Raw genomic sequence first — 18,474 nt, 5'->3', positions numbered from 1 at the left:
AGAGGTTGTGGTTGTGGCCGGGAACCTGAGCACCGCCCGTAGCAGGGGGCGTAGCCCCCTGCCTCCACCTCACCTGGCTGGCGCCCACGCCCCTCGGGAGGCAGCCAACCAGGTGCCTCGGAGGGGGCATGTTCAGCAGCCTTTTGCTGCAGTGCCAGCCTCTCCCCGGCCTCATTCTTCGCCATCGTCTCATCGCGAGTCACCCACCCTCCACTCCCTTAGAGTCAGGGCTTAGGTTATTGGCCTTGCTATGGACCTTAGGTTGGTCGCCCTGGTTGTCTAGGGGGCCTGGTAGGAGTTTTTCCATTTGGCATTAGGCTTCTTGGTTTTTTCGCCTACCTCGTAGCAATCGTCACAACTTTTGTGGTATTGGTGGGTAGGTTAGGCATTGGAATAATGTGTTGTAGTGTGTCGAAGGGCTAGGTGTGGCCATCGCCTATGCCTTCAATTTTTGGGTATTCTGTTAAAGGAATCTGGCGGTCGTGTGTTCTGTCCGATGCCTGCTTGGCGGGAGGCCATAGCACGACCCTCGGTGACATCAGGGGGGAGTCTATAGTTGGATTAGCATCAACAGGCTCCACCTACTGGTGAATAAACCCACTTGCTTTAGAGATCCAATGCCTAAGCCAATACCTTTTCCACTGCTGTAATCAATAAAGTTGTGGCCTTTCCATGCCCATTAACCTTATAGCATGTGTCCTTGTGTATTCATTCCGCATCGCGGGGGTCGGGTCCTCGAACCACAATACAAGCTTCATAATTATGAACAATGTATACATACTACATTGGTAGGAATGTTGCAAAAGAACAAAAAAGCTTCTGTGTGGCAGGTTCTACCTCTCTCAGCATAGCGTCCAAAAGTAGGGGCATTTATTTTGTGCACTGGGGGGGTTATCACAATGACAGCTTCCGAGGTGCTATTCCATGACACTGGCCATATTTGGTTTGCAAAGTCCACTTTGCTTACTAGAAACCCCAAACCCACCAAGTGGAGTCAGATGCAGAATAGTGAATGGGTAGAGGAAAAGCAAAATGCCAAGTATTGGGTTAGGGGGCAGAACCAATTATCAGCTGCTGATGAAATCACACAAGTGAAATACTTCGGATAAGGTCTGATGTGTGCGCACTTTAAACTAGTCAATATACTAAGCTGCCTTATATGAGTTATAGGGAGCGGGTAGCGCTGTGGTCTAAACCACTGAGCCTCTTGGCCTTGCCGATCAGAAGGTCGGCGGTTCGAATCCCCATGATGGGGTGAGCTCCCGTTCCTCTGTCCCAGTTCCTGCCAACCTAGCAGTTCAAAAGCACACCAGTGCAAGTAGATAAACAGTTACCGCTGTGGTGGGAAGGTAAACGGTGTTTCCGTGCGCTCTGGTTTGCATCACGGTGTTCCGCCAGAAGCGGTTTAGTCCTGCTGGCCACATAACCCAGAAATCTGTCTGTGGACAAACTTTGGCTCCCTCGGCCTGAAAGCAAGCTGAACGCAGCAACCCCATAGTCACCTTTGACTGGGCTTAACTGTCCAGGGGTCCTTTAAAAGGTAAAGGTAAAGGACCCCTGAAAGTTAAGCCCAGTCGCAGACGACTCTGGGGTTGCGCCGCTCATCTTGCTTTACAGACCGAGGGAGCCGGCGTTTGTTCACATACAGTTTTTCTGGGTCATGTGGTCAGCATGACTAATCCACTTCTGATGCAACGGAACACTGAAACCAGAGCAGTGCATGGAAACGCCATTTACCTTCCCGCCAGACCGGTACCTATTTATCTACTTGCACTTTTGGTGAGCTTTCAAATTGCTAGGTTGGCAGGAGCTGGGACCGAGCAACGGGAGCTCACTCCGTCGCAGGGATTCAAACTGCCGACCTTCTATTATCGGCAAGCCAAAGAGGCTCAGTGGTTTAGACCACAGTGCCACCCGCGTCGCAATCCCATAGTCACCTTTGACTGGACGTAACTGTCCAGAGGTCCTTTATCTTTACCTATATGAGTTACATCATTGGTCCATTCAATTCATCACTGACTGACAACAATTCTCTTAAGCAAGTCATTCCAATAACAACTACAATATAATTTCCTTCCTGGACTCATAATCTTTCAATTCTTGATATATTATTTTTTTAAAAAAATTGAATAGGCTGTCCCACTTTTCAGTTAACATAGAATCACTGGGGAATTTTACTCATGCAATGGCATTGTTGTGCAAAATGAATGCTGGCTGAAAAACGAAATATTTTCCCTGAAACCTTTAAAAAACCCCAAACACACACCTTACTTTGTTTACCAAATGTAACATAAAATAATGCCAGGAGTTTCACAGTTTCAATGTCACTTTTGGTGGCATCATGTGGCAAAAGGCAAACAAAAAAGTTATATAAATATTTATTATCTGCTTATCACATGAAGGACAGCTTTTATTATTAATTTCAAACTGAATAAGCACAGCAAACACAATTATAAATAAATTACAGTATAGATAACAACCCAAAGAAGTCCTTCAAGGTGACTAGTCAGTCTATAGTATAGTAGAAATACAAATCTAATCTCATCAGGTTTCCAGAAACTAAATTTGAATTATTCATTACCATGAGAAATATCTTGTTATACTGTGTGTGTTTTCAATAATTTAAAGCTCCGTGAAATTCAGTTATAGCAGATCCATAGCTCCTTCGCTTGAATTCTACATTTCAGTGAAACTAAAATAAAAATAAAAACAGGGGCATCCTCTCAGAAAATAAAATAGATATTCTTAATGAAAACACACGCAATGATATCACCATTGCTCAACAGCTTCCCTTACTGGGCTGGCCGAGGTATTCCAAATGTGGTGTTGGAGGAATCCCGAACAATAACTCTGGGTGATTTTAACATCCACGGCCAAGCTGAGGCTGCTGTTGGATTACCTCGAGATTTCATGGCTCCATGGCAACCATAGGACCATCTCAGATTGTTCCCGGCTGAATGCACAGGGCATGACATACCCATGATTTGGTCTTTGCTTCAAGTGGGACGGGAGGTAATCTGGAAATAGAGGGGTCTCTGGGGATCCACTGTCATGGTCAGACCACTCCTGGCCACAGAGGTCACGTGGGGCTCTGGTGACAGAGGCAGATCAAGGAGGATGCCAGACTGTGTACCTGCTCCTTTGGAGAATATAGCTCCAACCAGTTGATCTATCTCCTAGACACAGGAACCACATACCCGCAAGGCCATTGCCTTTGCACCATTGCTATTTGTCTTCTGAAAACAAGATGAAGTTATCTTTTTAACCAACTGGCATGTATTGATGTTTTTAATTATGTGTACAGCGAGGGACACGGGTGACGCTGTGGGTTAAACCAGAGCCTAGGACTTGCCGATCAGAAGGTCGGCGGTTCGAATCCCCGTGATGGGGTGAGCTCCCGTTGCTCGGTCCCTGCTCCTGCCAACCTAGCAGTTCAAAAGCACATCAAAGTGCAAGTAGATAATAGGGACTGCTCCAGCGGGAAGGTAAACGACGTTTCCGTGTGCTGCTCTGGCCACATGACCCGGAAGCTGTCTGAGGACAAACGCCGGCTCCCTCAGCCAATAAAGCGAGATGAGCGCCGCAAACCCCAGAGTCGGTCACGACTGGACCTAATGGTCAGGGGTCCCTTTACCTTTTATTCTACAGCCATACCTCATCTTATGTTTGCTTCACGTTGCGGCTTTTCAGGTTACGAATGCGGTAAACCCGGACGTACACTTCCGGGTTCACCACAAGCGCAGAAGAGATCTGCACGCTTTGCGCATGCGCAGAAGCGATTTGCACACTTCGCGCATGCGCAGAAGCGATCTGCACGCTTTATGCATGCACAGAAGCACTCTATCGCGCTTCACACATGCGCAGTAGCGGCGCTCTACTTACGGACTTTTCAGGGTGCGAACGGCACCCCAAAATGGATCACGTTTGTAAGTAGAGGTACCACTGTATTCTGTATTATGTAAGCCAAATTGATAACACTTTATGTGTGGCTTGTAAATATTTATAAAATAAAGTGGTACCTCAGGTTAAGTACTTAATTCGTTCCAGAGGTCTGTACTTAACCTGAAACTGTTCTTAACCTGAAGCACCACTTTAGGTAATGGGGCCTCCTGCTGCTGCCGCGCTGCCGGAACCTGATTTCTGTTCTCATCCTGAAGCAAAGTTCTTAACCTGAAGCACTATTTCTATGTTAGCGGAGTCTTTAACCTGAAGTGTATGTAACCTGAGGTACAACTGTAGATACATCTGGGAAATTTGGTAAGGGGTATGACTGGATAAATGGTTGCTTCTAGCAAATAAATCATCCTGACTATTGTACAAAAATGATATATAATGAATTGAAAAGGATGTTTAAAATAACGTTTGTAAAAAAACCAAAAACCCAGAAGCTTTTCTTTTGGGAATTATAGGGACAGAACGACCTAAAATATATAGAAACTTATTCATGTATGCGACTATAGCAGCAATAATGTTACTCGTCCCAAATTGGAATGAAGCAGAAGTCCCAGCAAAGGAAGAATGGATACAAAAACTTATGGAATATGCACAAATGGAAGAATAAGAAAACAATATAACAAACATTTTTTAAAAAGAATGCAAATGGTTTATTGAATATTTACAGATAAACTGTAAACAGATAAGAACATTGGTAGGATTATTGAAATAAACTGCAGTTTTATAAGAGTATATATTTAACGTAGATGAATAAATGAACAAATTAAGTTAATTGGGATATGCAGAAGATATTAAAAATAAATTTAAGGAACTGCAGAAAGAGGGGGAAGGAAGTCAAGTTTTGAAATGTTCAAAATGATTGTTAAATTAATGAAATGTATAAATCTGAAAAGCATAAATAAAGTTTAAAAATAAAATAAAATGTGTATATTTTAACAACACACAATTTGTTGTGGTTATTCTTATCTCATAATAGCCACAGAAGAGGAAACTGCTTTCAACCACCCTGCCTCAAAGCTGCCCTAGTGAGCATCAATTCTTCGAGAGACAGTATGATCTGAAATCTGAAAGGAACAAACCAGAGAGTGCTCCTTATTCTAGGCATTCAGTCATACCTAACAACATAATATGCACTTTAGTGTTTTCCTATCAGGCTAAGACTTGCAATTCTGCCAGCAGGTGTACATGCACAAACTCCCTGAAATGCTATAATTCATCTGGTGCTTTCAGTGTTCTGTTGTTAATTTCAGTGACAAACTGGCTTGTTCAACTGAATATTCAGCTTCTTGGAATGTGGACACATTTTCTATTATTAGACATAGAGAAAAACCCTAATACAGTGGTACCTCGGGTTAAGTACTTAATTCGTTCCGGAGGTCCGTACTTAACCTGAAGCACCACGTTAGCTAATAGGGCCTTCTGCTGCTGCCACGCTGCCGGAGCACGATTTCTGTTCTCATCCTGAAGCAAAGTTCTTAACCTGAAGCACTATTTCTGGGTTAGCAGAGTCTGTTACCTGAAGCGTATGTAACCTGAAGCGTATGTAACCTGAGGTACCACTGTAGATTCTAGAGTTCCATGTGATTTTAATATACGTACGGTACTTCCTGCCTTTCAAATACATCATCAACGTGTCCTACGAACTTGTGTTCATATATCCAAAGAAGTCTGTAGCATGACGTCTGTAGCCTTTTGCTTATTTTTATATTTGTGCCCCTGTAAACAACCTATTTGTATGTTGTTGTTCTAAACTGCAAATTGGCATCTGTACCTAAACTTCATGGAACACAAATTGGTTCAAATTAGATGTTCTTCTCTGAAATGAGTGTATTTGAATGCTCACACACTTCTCCCAAAAAGCTTCTGCTGTACCTTTCAGTGTCTTAACAAAATCTATTTCTCTAAATAAGATTTAGAGGTTCAAAAAGTCTTCAGTTTGTAAATACAGAGAAGGATAAATGGAAATTGACATACATTAACGAAGAAAAAGTAGCTCAGCCACTTAGTCAGTTACAAATGGCACAAGTGAGAATTCTAGGACTAAAACTTAACAGCACGGCTGAATGAGAAAGACATACTTTCTGATTTAACTGCTTCTAAAAATTACACTATAAATATATATTTTTAATTGTTGTGCAATAAATAGACATATCTATGACAGTCAAAATTATCACACTAAAATATACTTGATAGCCATAGCTAGTGTGATTTGAATTTTTTAGGATGGGGAGGGGAGATGAGTAAGTGAGAGTTTTGTAAAATTATGCAAGGAATGACTCATCCTTTCTCATAATACTAGAATCCAGGTCAGTCAATAAAGCGGAATGGTGGAAGATTCAGGAGAGATTAAACAAAATATTTCTTTCTCTGGCTCCCTCAAGATGTGGTGACACAGTTTAGGAGGCTTTCAAGGGGCATTAGAAAAAGTCATGGAGGATAAGTCGATCAAGGTCATGGTGGCTATATGCTTCTGCCAGGATCACAGATCCTCTGATTGCCAATTGCTGGAAAACACAAGCAGGGGTCTACTGTTCCCCTCATGTCTTGATTTTGAGGCTCCCATTGGCTTCTGGTTACCTCCTGTGGGAAACAGACTGATGGGATTAGAAAGGGTTTTGGTCTTAATCCAAAGAGATTCTTCTTGTGTTATCAGATTAGCCATGCCAGAAGTTCTCAAACTATGCACCACTGGAGGTATGCAAGTTCCATTCAGCAGTCTGTGAAAAGGCTTCACAGTACAGTCGTACCTTGGAAGTCGAACGGAATCCGTTCCGGAAGTCCATTCGACTTCCAAAACATTCAGAAACCAAAACACGGCTTCTGATTGGCTGCAGGAAGTCAAGACGTTCGGCTTCCAAAAATAGTTCACAAACCGGAACAGTGACTTCTGGGTTTGCAGCATTCACGAGCCAAAACCTTCGAGAACTAAGCTGTTAAAAACCTAGGTACAACTGTAGTTGAGAATATCTTCATCCCATCTGACACAATTTATTTTTTAAAATCAGAGCCAGATTATCAAACAGGCTAAGGTGGCTTTAGTCTTGGGCAAGGATCTTCATAATATAAATGCTGGAACAGTTGACTTATTTCCCCTAAAAGACTATGGTAACCTAGATGTGTACTTTAATACGTTCAACAAAGAAAAAAATATATTACATGGCCTGAGACTCTGGCAATTTCCAATTGGTCCACAGAAAAAACTGTTTGCGAGCTGACATATTGGGTTTTGGGTGTTTCACATTGACTTATAATGACTCCATCATAACCGTTAGCTCCCCAACCCGTAACATTTCTTGCTACGGGCAAGGTTCATACTTGGTTGCTTGTCTGCACAACACTGTAAACTGCTTCTAGCTATGATTGGCAAGATTAAGGACAGATCACCTGATAAGACAGAACTGCATGGCAGTGAGCTAGGGCACTGTTGGAGCAGTTTCAATTAGTTGCAGTGTGGCAGCATGAACTGACCATTTCTTTAGATATTTTGCTTGACAAATTAAGACAAAAATACCACAAATATGGTACCACTACTGTGGTATGTAGTGAAGTCAGCCAATTACAATAAATCTCTCTCATCCATTTACTATTAGAAAAGAGGAAATAAGCAAGGCTTTAACTGTCAGAATAATTTGGAACAATTCAGAGTTAATTAGCCATCACAACATTGGCACAATGTTTTTCATTATGACAAAAGCAGTGCTTTCTCTTTCAACAATGTATAAACCATTACTTCTTGGATTATTTATTCTTGATGGTCTGATTTAAGTATATGCACCAAAAAGCCAAACATTTTCCCCTAAGCTTAGCAAAATCTTTTCCAATAGTGCTTTTAAAATACTGAAGTCTGTTTTCATCGTTAGATACAGCTATCATTTTATTGTCAATCCACTCCCAATCATGTATAACAAGGAATAATATACATTCTTTCTCTCTCTTATGCACCCATGCATGCCACTTATTCATCATCTGTCCATCCCTTACAGTACTCTTAATTTCAATTAACTGAAAATAATATCTTCATATCTACAGTATCAAGCATGTAGCACGATACTCTGTCTCTATTAAAAGGAAGACTAATAAAGTCATGATCTTTTTAGCTAGGATGTGTTGGGCATTTTAAAGAAAAATTAAAGCAATGCTTACTGCAGCGGAGAGGTAGAGCAGCACATTAACCAAACAGTAAACATAAAGCAAAATGAGCAAAGATAAAGTAAAATATATGGTCATGTTGTCCGGATGCCTGATTATCGCCTTCCAAAGCAACTACTCTATTCCGAACTTAAAAATGGAAAGTGTAACGCTGGTGGTCAACAAAAGAGGTTTAAAGACTCTCTCCAGGCAAATCTTAAAAACTGTAGTATAAACACCGACAACTGGGAAACACTGGCCTGGGAGTGCCTCCAATCAGAGAACAGCCTTTACCAAAGGTGTCATGGGTTTGAACTCAGGATGAAAGAGAGAAACGTGTTTAGCCTGGAGAAGAGGAGGTTAAGGGGTGATCTGATAGCCATGTTCAAATATATAAAAGGATGTCACATAGAGGAGGGAGAAAGGTTGTTTTCTGCTGCTCCAGAGAAGCGGACACGGAGCAATGGATCCAAACTACAAGAAAGAAGATTCCACCTAAACATTAGGAAGAACTTCCTGACAGTAAGAGCTGTTCGACAGTGGAATTTGCTGCCAAGGAGTGTGGTGGAGTCTCCTTCTTTGGAGGTCTTTAAGTAGAGGCTTGACAACCATATGACAGGAGTGCTCTGATGGGGTTTCCTGCTTGGCAGGGGGTTGGACTCGATGGCCCTTGTGGTCTCTTCCAACTCTATGATTCTATGATTCTATTCTATGATTCTACGTGATAAGAGGAAGGCACGCTTGCCAAACTCTCACTGTGATCAACTCTCACCCGAAAACCTCTGTCCCCACTGGGGAAGGACCTGTGGATCCAGAACTGGCCTCCACAGTCACTTACAGACTCACTGTTAAAACTGTGTTTATGGAAGACAATCTTACTAGGCTACGAGTGATCACCAAAGAAGAAGAAGATACAAACATACACACACACACACACACACACACACACACACACACGAAACAGAATATGCAAGAAGGGGAGTTGTGTGGCTTCTCAGTAATGATGTCACAGGCCCTACCCGATAGCTGAATGTGATACTTATGCCACTGCCTAATCTGTGCAGGGAGGCAGCGTGAGTACAGGAACATATGAGGATACCTGCACATATTCAAAAGCAGAAAGAAGCAGCTACCCCACAGTGCTGTAGAAAGAAAGGAAAGAAGACCTATGGAGAAGCCCATTTCCAATAGGAATAAGGCGTGATGTGGCAAGAAGGCTCGGGAAATTATCTGGAGCAGTTGAGGAAGTAAGCAAGGCAAATGAAAAGAAGCACAGGCTAGGTGGCATGTTCAGAAAAAATACTGAAGCAAAAAGTTGGGCAGCAGAGACAAGAACAGAAGCTGAAAAAGTATTGGGGAGGTAAGAGAAGTAGTGTTACTCCAGAGGGGAGGTCATTTATGTCATTCCATGGTATGCCAATTTTTCACAGCAAAGAATAGGTTTCTCTTATTTGAAATGTTCAACTTACAGTGGTACCTCGGGTTAAGTTCTTAATTCATTCCGGATGTCCATTCTTAACCTGAAACTGTTCTTAATCTGAAGCACCACTTTAGCTAATGGGGCTTCCCACTGCCGCTGCGCCGCCAGAGCACAATTTCTGTTCTCATCCTGAAGCAAAGTTCTTAACCTGAAGCACTATTTCTGGGTTAGCAGTTTGTAACCTGAAGCGTGTGTAACCTGAAGTGTATGTAACCTGAGGTACACAGTTCTACACACTCAGACATAATTTTATTTTTATGCTGCCTTTCCACAGTTCAAACTATGCTCAAGATGGCTTACAGCATAAAAGCAATACATAAAAACAATACAACAAAAGTAGTCATAAACTCTAAATATGACATTAAAAAAATACAAAACCAAACTGAATAATTTCTATGCAATCGCAACAAAATCTAAAATAAGTATTTGTTGTTGTTTAGTCGTTTAGTCATGTCCTACTCTTCGTGACCCCATGAACCAACCAAACGGCAGCAAGGTCTGCAACTTTTGTAGAGACAGGACACACACGGAAAGCGTAACACAGCAGCAGTGGCCTATGGGGAGAGAGGCACGGGGGCAGCGAAAGCAGCCTCAGCATCCTTGCAGAGCCTCTGCACTGTGAGGATGGGAATGAAGCAGGGCAAAGTCATGGGAGCTCTAGGAAGTGGATGAGCACCTGCAGGGCTACCGCTCCAACTTCAGAGTACAGTAATATGTGGTCCGAACGTCTTCCGTGCCTGCAATGGCAGGGTGCCCTTAAACCTTCCAGACTGAACTACGCGGTGGTAAAAATCAACTGGGCCGTTCGCTCTGTGATTATACGTCTTGGCGGCCGAGTGGTTCACCATGAGGACATCACACCCAGCAAGGCAGAATTATTCAGACCTGACAGGGTGCACCTGACCACCTTAGGGAATGAACTCTGTTTGGTGTTGCCTGCAGGATTGGTTGTCAGGATGCTGAGGTTTTTTTTTCAGTTGTAGGTTGTCTTGGTGGTGAGACCGCAATTTCTTGGTCTCGGGCGGTGGTTTTATGCCTTGGGCGGAATCTTTTCATCTATCATTCCTAAAGGGGGGCGTGCAGTGGTCACATACACACTCTGCGGTGGCATTTCAGGGTTCCCCGTTAAAGGGTTTTGTGTGAAGGGAGTCACTGGCCGTACGATGATAGGTTGTCAATAAACCAGTTCTGCATGGGGGGGGGGCTTGCTGTGTAAATATGTGTTTTGCAGTGCCCCCTCCGATCCGATTAACCCTGCCATGCCTCAATCCCCCGGGTTGGGGATCTGAGAGGGATACACGGCCAATGCCTAAGCCAAGGTTTCCTACATTTGAAAGTTGTGGCCATTTTAAATCCCCAAACACGTTATCATGTGTGTTTCATTGCTCTCGGGCTGTCTCTCGGGGGGGGGGGGAGGGATCTCCACCTGGGCACGCAAAATAAACTAGGGAAAGCGAGGTTCAGATTTTAAAAAGTCAGAAAACACTGTTAAATGAGCACAAACACCCTTGTGTGACCTTGTGCGCAATAAACCAAAACTAGAATCACGCTTAATAACGCAGCCAAACACTGTTTATAATTTAGCTATTGGGTATGTAGCTACTGCAAGTCTACATTTTTACTGCAATTTTGCTACTTACCTCGGGTTGACTGGAAACGTTCAGAATCAGTGCCCACAACTCGGCTCGTAGCAAATTTGGACATCCCTGCCGGACATATTGTTGAGCTGCTGCACTATCCTGCTCCATTAAAACTACAAGAAATGCAGGTGTTAATAATACACACAAACATATTTCAGTTTTATATTTTATTAGCATTTCATTTAAGTGTTCCTCCAAGACCATTTAAGATGGCAGGAAAAAACCCTATCTCTTTTTTTGGCTATTCCACACAGATCTATGTAGAATATGAAGCCTGTGCAGAATTGGAGGCTGAATCACACAAAGTAAGTTTTCAAAATTGAGGGGATTTTAAAGCTAAGATTACCATAGTTGGTTAGAAGTCACATTTACAGCACGGTTCTGTACACATCTACTCGGAAGTAAATCACACTGCGTTTTGGGAGGCTTACTGTGATGGGATGATGAGCTGCTTGTGCGTAAAATCGTAGTCCCTCAGAGATTGTGCAAGTCCACAAACCTCTGTCTGTGACGGAGCCCCTCAGACATGGCTGCTCTAGTCACTTGCAGATTCCGACAGTGGTTGCTTTCGGAATCGTTTCCAGCATAAAAGCTCCTTAACGGAAACACGTCTTCTGGACTCGCGGCGTGACAGTTTCCGGCGAGGAGTGGGTCTCCCTATGGGAGCTTCAGATACCTCCCCACTGTTCTCGCTGGACGTGTCCCTAAGCCCTCCCTCTTGCTCGCTTTCCCTCAGAGATCCACCTCTCCCCCTGCTGGTTCCTGCTTCAGCTGCCGAGTCTCTGCCAGCCTCCGTGAGCCCTTCCACCACCTGTTCCTCCGATGGCAGTTCCCTGACATCCACCTCCCCTCCAGGGCCCCCTTCACCCCCTCCCGTTCCCTCTCCTCTGGGCGGTGAGGAGGTAAAACCCCGAAAAGAATCCTCTTCATCTTCAGACGTCTCGAACATTTCCCTCCATCGGTCGCCGTTCCGGCTCGCTGAATCCTCCTCCTCCTCGGAATCTGTGAACCCCTCCAACTCCTCTTCTTCGTTGGTGGTGGCAAAGTATTCCCTCCGGAACCTCGCTACAGGCTGAGGTTTACGTGGGAACCTCTGATGAAAAGTTTCTATTAAAACCTCGTCATTGACATCCTCTGCCATGACCCAGGTGTTTTCCGACTCCGGTTCCCCTTCCCACATTACCAAATACTCTACTTGATCTCCCTTCCACCTGGAATCGAGGATCTCCGCTACATGGTAGCTGTGTTCCCTTTCCTCCATTGCTGGTCCCCGAGTGACCCTCCCTTTTCTGTCCCCTTTATACGGTGACAGCAACGACCTGTGGAAAACTGGGTGCAGCTTCATGTGGTTCGGTAACCGGAGTCTGAAAGCCACTGGGTTGACCTGTTGCGTGACTTCAAAAGGGCCCAATCTTTTGGGTCTTAACTTCTTACAACCCCCTTTGAATGGTAACCCTTGGGTTGACAGCCACACCTGGTCCCCCACCCTAATGGTTTCACCTTCTCTTCTGTTTTTGTCTGCCTGCCTCTTATATTCCTCCTTGGCCCTGTCTAAGTTAAGTTGGAGCTGGCGATGGATCGCTTCCATTTCTTCTACGAACTGTTCGGCAGCTGGAACGCTCCATCTCTCCCCTTCCCCCCCTGGGAAAGCCCTGGGATGGCACCCGTAATTAGCCAAAAAGGGGCTCATCCCCGTGGACACGTTCTCCGCATTGTTGTAGGCAAATTCCGCCACGCCAGCTTCTCCACCCAATCATTCTCTCTGTCATTGACATAACACCTCAAATATTGCTGGAGGATGCCATTGGCTCTTTCCGCCTGCCCGTTGGTTTCAGGATGCCGGGCAGTCGAAAAATTGACCTCTACATGCAGTAAGCTCATGAGCTTCCTCCAGAACCTGGAAGTAAATTGTTTTCCTCAGTCTGAAACCACCCTCAAGGGGGCACCATGCAACCTAAACACATTTTCTACAAACAATTTAGCTGTTTCTTCTGCCGTGACAGCATGTGAGCAGGCTATAAAGTGGGCCATTTTGATTAACAGGTCTACCACAACCATGATGGCTGTTTTCCCTCTGGACTTTGGCAGATCAGTCATGAAATCTATTGCCACTGCTTCCCATGGTCTTTCAGGTGTGGGTAGCGGTTCTAATAACCTGCCGGTGCCCGCCTCTCCCCTTTGGCTCGCTGGCATTGGTCACACCCTCTCACATACTCCCGCACATCTTCCCTGACCTTGGGCCACCAAAATTCCCCGGTAACCAGCCACATGGTTTTGTGTTGCCCAAAATGCCCTGCTGTGGGGCTATCGTGCAGCTGCTTGAGTACCTTCTCCCTCAAATCTCCTTCAGGTATATATAACGCTCCCTTGTAATACAACGCCCCGTTTCTCTCCTCAAAACCTCCGGGTTTATCTCCCTCCCTCCTGAGACCCCTGAGTTTGTCCTGGGCGTATTCATCATTCTCCGTTCCCTCTACCAGTTCTCTTTGCCCCACCAATGCCGCCCCACACACCCAGCGGTCCTCTGGAATGACATGTCTTTCTTTGGGTGCTCCCTCCCACTCCAAATATTCAGGTTTGCGTGAGAGAGCGTCCGCCCTAACGTTCTCTGGGCCTGGCACGTAACAAATCTCAAAGTTAAATTTGGAGAACTCCTGGGCCCATCTCAACTGCCGTTGGTTGAGCACTCGTGCCGTTCTCCAATACTCTAGGTTCTTGTGGTCAGTGCACACTTGCACCTTATGTTGTGCGCCAATTAGCAGGTGCCTCCATCTCCGGAAAGCCTCATGAATAGCAAGAAGTTCTCGGTCATACACCGTGTAGTTCCTCTCGGATTTGTTCAGTTTTCGCGAAAAAAAGGCACACGGTCTCCACTCTGACTCCTCCTTCCCTGGCTGCAGAAGAAGCACCGCCCCTATGGCTCTGTCTGATGCGTCTGTTTCAACTCTCATCTTTTTTTGTAAATCCACATGCAGAAGTTGTTCTTCAGAGGCGAAGGCCCTTTTCAGTTCCTCAAATGCTCGCTCCGCCTCCTCAGTCCAAACAAATTTCTTCTTACTGCTGAGACAGTCTGTAATGGGCGCCGTCAGGTGCGCAAAGTTTCGGATGAACTTACGATAAAAGTTCCCAAACCCTAGGAACCTCTGCACATCCTTCTTTGTTTTGGGTGTTTTCGATTCCAGCACTGCCTGGACCTTTCCGGGATCCATGGCCAATCCCTTGTCTGACAGGCGGTACCCCAGGAATTCCACCTCCTTGGTATGAAACTGACACTTCTCCAGTTTCACCCACAGCCGGTTGGCTTGCAGCCTGCTCAACACTTCTCTGACGTCTCTCACATGCTGCTCCTCATTCTCAGAATACACCAACACGTCATCTAGGAAGGCCACGCAATTCTTGTAAAGCAAAGACCCCAGTACGTGGTTCATAAACGATTGGAAGCACGCCGAGCCTGCTTGTAGTCCGAAAGGCATTACTAAATATTCAAATGCCCCCAAAGGTGTGAACATGGTGGTTTTCCATTCATCCCCTTTCCTTATGCGTATCAGGTTGTACGCCCCCCTAAGGTCCAGCTTTGTAAAAATCTTTCCCTTCCGCACCCTGGTCAAAATGTCGTCAATCCTGGGCATAGGGAAGGCCACTGGTTCAGACACTGCGTTTAAAGCCCTGAAGTCACACACAAGTCTCGGCTTGTCCGTGTTCTTTTTATCCACAAAAAACACTGGGCTACCTCCCACTGCTCTGGACTCTCTGATGAAACCTCGCTTCAGGTTCTTGTCAATAAACTCTCTTAACTCCTGCATCTCTCTGTCTGACATGGCGTACAACTTGCCTACAGGGAGCTGTGCCCCAGGGAGTAAATTGATTTGACAGTCAAAGGGTCTATGCGGGGGTAGTTGGTCAGCTTCCCTTTCGCTGAACACGTCGCTGAGATCTGCGTATTGTCGTGGTACCTTCACCTTCTCCGTTACTTCCGTCCCTGCTAGGGTAGCTTGGGCCCCTGCTGAACCCTTTCCCTCCTTGCAGTGTTCTAAGCAATGTGCGGAACCAAAGGAAACCACTCTCTGATGCCAGCCCACCAGCGGATCATGTAACGCCAGCCAGCTCATCCCCAAAATAATAGGAGCCCCTCCCAAGGTGGCCACATTAAACGCTATCAGTTCGGTGTGCCTTGCCACCTTCATGATCATTGGGACGGTCTGCAAGCTGACTTCTCCTCCCAACAGCTCCCTGCCATCGATCGTGGTCACCTGCAGGGGGTTGCTTAAAGGGATCGTCTGTATCTGGTGTTCAGCTGCAAACTCTTTGCTCATAAAATTGCAGGAGCTGCCTGAGTCCAACAGCACCTTTATCTTTAGAGGGTATCCGTTTTGCAGCTCTAGTGACACTTCTATCACTAGGGCAGGTTTAGGAGGTTCTGGCTTGGAGGTATCTGGCTTGGGCACTTTCACTGCTCTTTGGCCTGGCTGCTGTGCCCCGACGGTGGCAGCCAGGCGTTGGCTTTTACTTGCTCCGGTATTTCCTCCACTCTTCCCTCAACAGCTCCCACCATCCCTTGCCATTCCTTCCTCTGGGGGCAGACTCTGGCAAAGTGACCTGGCTGTTGGCAGAGATAGCATTTCCGGGCACCTTTTCCCTCCTTCTTTCCCCCCTCACTGGGCTTTGAAACTGCGTGCGCGCGCGCTGTTCCGATTTCCATCGGCTCCGCCGGCGGGAAAGTTGGCTCTGGAATGTCTGGAATGCGGAACTCCTTCCACCGTTCCCCCTTCCCTTCCCGCCTCTCCAAGGCTCTTGGCTCCTGGCGCGCTCCTATGGTCAGCGCAGATTTGGTCAGCTGATCCATAGAAACCGCCCTGGGACTCCGGGAAAGTTCGTCTTTCACAGCCGAAGCAAGCCCTTCTTCAAATAGCATTTGAAGGGGTTCTGCCGATAAGTCCCACCCCAATCTGTGAACCAGCATGGTGAACTCAGTCCAGTACTCACGGACAGATCGGCTCCCCTGTTTGCAAGCCATTAGCTGTCTGCGCACCACTCCCTGCTCAATATCGCTGGAAAACATCAGATCCATTGCACGAAAGAACTTCATTGTGTCCTTTAGGACGTCATTATTCGTTGCCATCAGGGGTCTAACCCAGTCCCTCGCCCCCCTTTCAAGATGCCCAATCACGAAAGCCACTCGCGATTCCTCGTCAGGGAATTCATCAAACTGCACATTGAGGGCATATTGCATCTCTGTCCTAAAGGCATGGTAGTCCTTGGGGTCCCCCCCCAAACTTCTGCACCAATCCTGGTACCTTTCTGGTGAACTGGGTGGCTTTCCCCTTCTTGTCTGCATCCTGAGCCCTTCTCTCCTCAAGCCTCGCTGTCTGCAGCGCCAGTTGGATCTCCAACGCTCGGTACCTTTCTTCCAAGCTTGGACCCGCTCCAACTCCTGCTTCTCCGGTTCCGGCTGGGTCGCTCATGATGCCTTCTCCTGCACACGCAGCTTACAAAGACTGTCGGAATGCTGTGATGGGATGATGAGCTGCTTGTGCGTAAAATCGTAGTCCCTCAGAGATTGTGCAAGTCCACAAACCTCTGTCTGTGACGGAGCCCCTCAGATATGGCTGCTCTAGTCACTTGCAGATTCCGACAGTGGTTGCTTTCGGAATCGTTTTCAGCATAAAAGCTCCTTAACGGAAACACGTCTTCTGGACTCGCGGCGTGACAGTTTCCGGCGAGGAGTGGGTCTCCCTATGGGAGCTTCAGATACCTCCCCACTGTTCTTGCTGGACGTGTCCCTAAGCCCTCCCTCTTGCTCGCTTTCCCTCAGAGATCCACCTGTCCCCCTGCTGGTTCCTGCTTCAGCTGCCGAGTCTCTGCCAGCCTCCGTGAGCCCTTCCACCACCTGTTCCTCCGATGGCAGTTCCCTGACACTTACTATGGTTAATATATAGGACTGTACTCTCAGTTAACGTAACGATAATAAATTCTTGAATCACCAAGCTGATTGCCATGGATTAGTAATATTAGTTTCAGACATTATTTAGTATTTCTAAAAATAAATTCTGTGTGTTCTCTTCACTTCTGGCACATTCACACTTTTCCAACTGTGGCACTACAGCTATAGAACCTGTTGCCAACCGTGGTACATAGTGCATCATTACTGCTCGCCTTTAGAAAATGCTTTAAAAACCTATTTGGGGGCTGTAGAACTGAATTTGATTTAGTTTTATTTATCTATTGGAGTTTGCTATTTTACTGGGCTGAATGCTTTTTAGTATGACGGCTGGTTCTATTATTGTTTATTTTAGTGCTATGTTTTACCGTTTTGAGGTTTTTGTTACTTCCACCCTGAAAAAGGTAACGGTAAAGGTACCCCAACCGTTAGGTCCAGTCGCGGATGACTCTGGGGTTGCGTGCTCATCTCGCTCTATAAGCCGAGGGAGCCGGTGTTTGTCCGCAGACAGCTTCTGGGTCATGTGGCCAGCATGACTAAGCTGCTTCTGGACAAACAGAGCAGTGCACAGTAACGCCGTTTACCTTCCCGCCAGAGTGGTACCTATTTATCTACTTGCACTTGACGTGCTTTCAAGATGCTAGGTGGGCAGGAGCAGGGACTGCGCAAGGGGTGTGCAAGTAGATAAATAGGTACCGCTCCGGCGGGAAGGTAAACGGCGTTTCCATGCGCTGCTCTGGTTCGCCAGAAGCAGCTTAGTCATGCTGGCCACATGACCCGGAAGCTGTACGCCGGCTCCCTTTCCCAATAAAGCGAGATGAGCGCCGCAACCCCAGAGTCGGTCACGACTGGACCTAATGGCCAGGGGTCCCTTTACCTTTACCTATTATTGCTCATAAGTCTTCCGCACTTTTTACAAAGGAGATTTTAAAGTATTTAGGAAGACCGCATTTAATAATTAAGTATCAGCAGATAGTTCACAGTGAAGAAAGAGAAAAAGAACTGCCTTTCTGATCTTTGCCCAGATGAAGTTGAGAAATATTTAGCAAAGAGAGAAGGTGAGTGAGCTCTTATCTTGAAAGATGAAGAAAGCATTGTTTAAGGTTGGTCAGTATGTCAGAGAATGGACATTTATACAAAGGGTAAAGCAGTTGATAGTGATCAATTGACAAGGGAAACTATTAATTTATATCCAGAACAACAAGAGCAGACTGTGGGTTCTGGTGCAGAGCAAACTGCTGTCCCTTAAGGTCAAAAAGGTGGCAGAGCAGCTTTAAAATTTCTTTCTAGGGGGAAGACAAAAGGAACTGGGGGCCATTCAATTCAATGTGCTT

At 45.8% G+C, this 18,474-nt stretch overlaps 1 protein-coding gene and 1 long non-coding RNA gene across 2 annotated transcripts in view; one reads left to right on the top strand and one right to left on the bottom strand.

Annotated features, from left to right (window-relative positions):
• Positions 1-18,474, top strand: part of LOC308594685 — a 201,794-nt gene that overhangs the window by 10,124 nt on the left and 173,196 nt on the right. The gene's annotated exons all lie outside the window — the stretch shown is intronic.
• The window catches only part of TBC1D19 (TBC1 domain family member 19), a 78,221-nt gene that overhangs the window by 36,026 nt on the left and 23,721 nt on the right, over positions 1-18,474 (bottom strand). Inside the window, exon 11 of the mRNA XM_081207780.1 lies at positions 11,203-11,315. Coding sequence (XP_081063906.1) covers positions 11,203-11,315 — 113 coding nt within the window. The remainder of the gene's footprint in view (positions 1-11,202; positions 11,316-18,474) is intronic.

Source organism: Podarcis bocagei (genome assembly GCF_964188305.1).
Source record: "Podarcis bocagei genome assembly, chromosome: 9".
In the NCBI taxonomy this organism is placed as follows: Eukaryota; Metazoa; Chordata; class Lepidosauria; order Squamata; family Lacertidae; genus Podarcis; species Podarcis bocagei.
The sequence above is the reverse complement of the archived record's forward strand: the minus strand, read 5'-3'. Positions and strand labels throughout refer to the sequence as shown.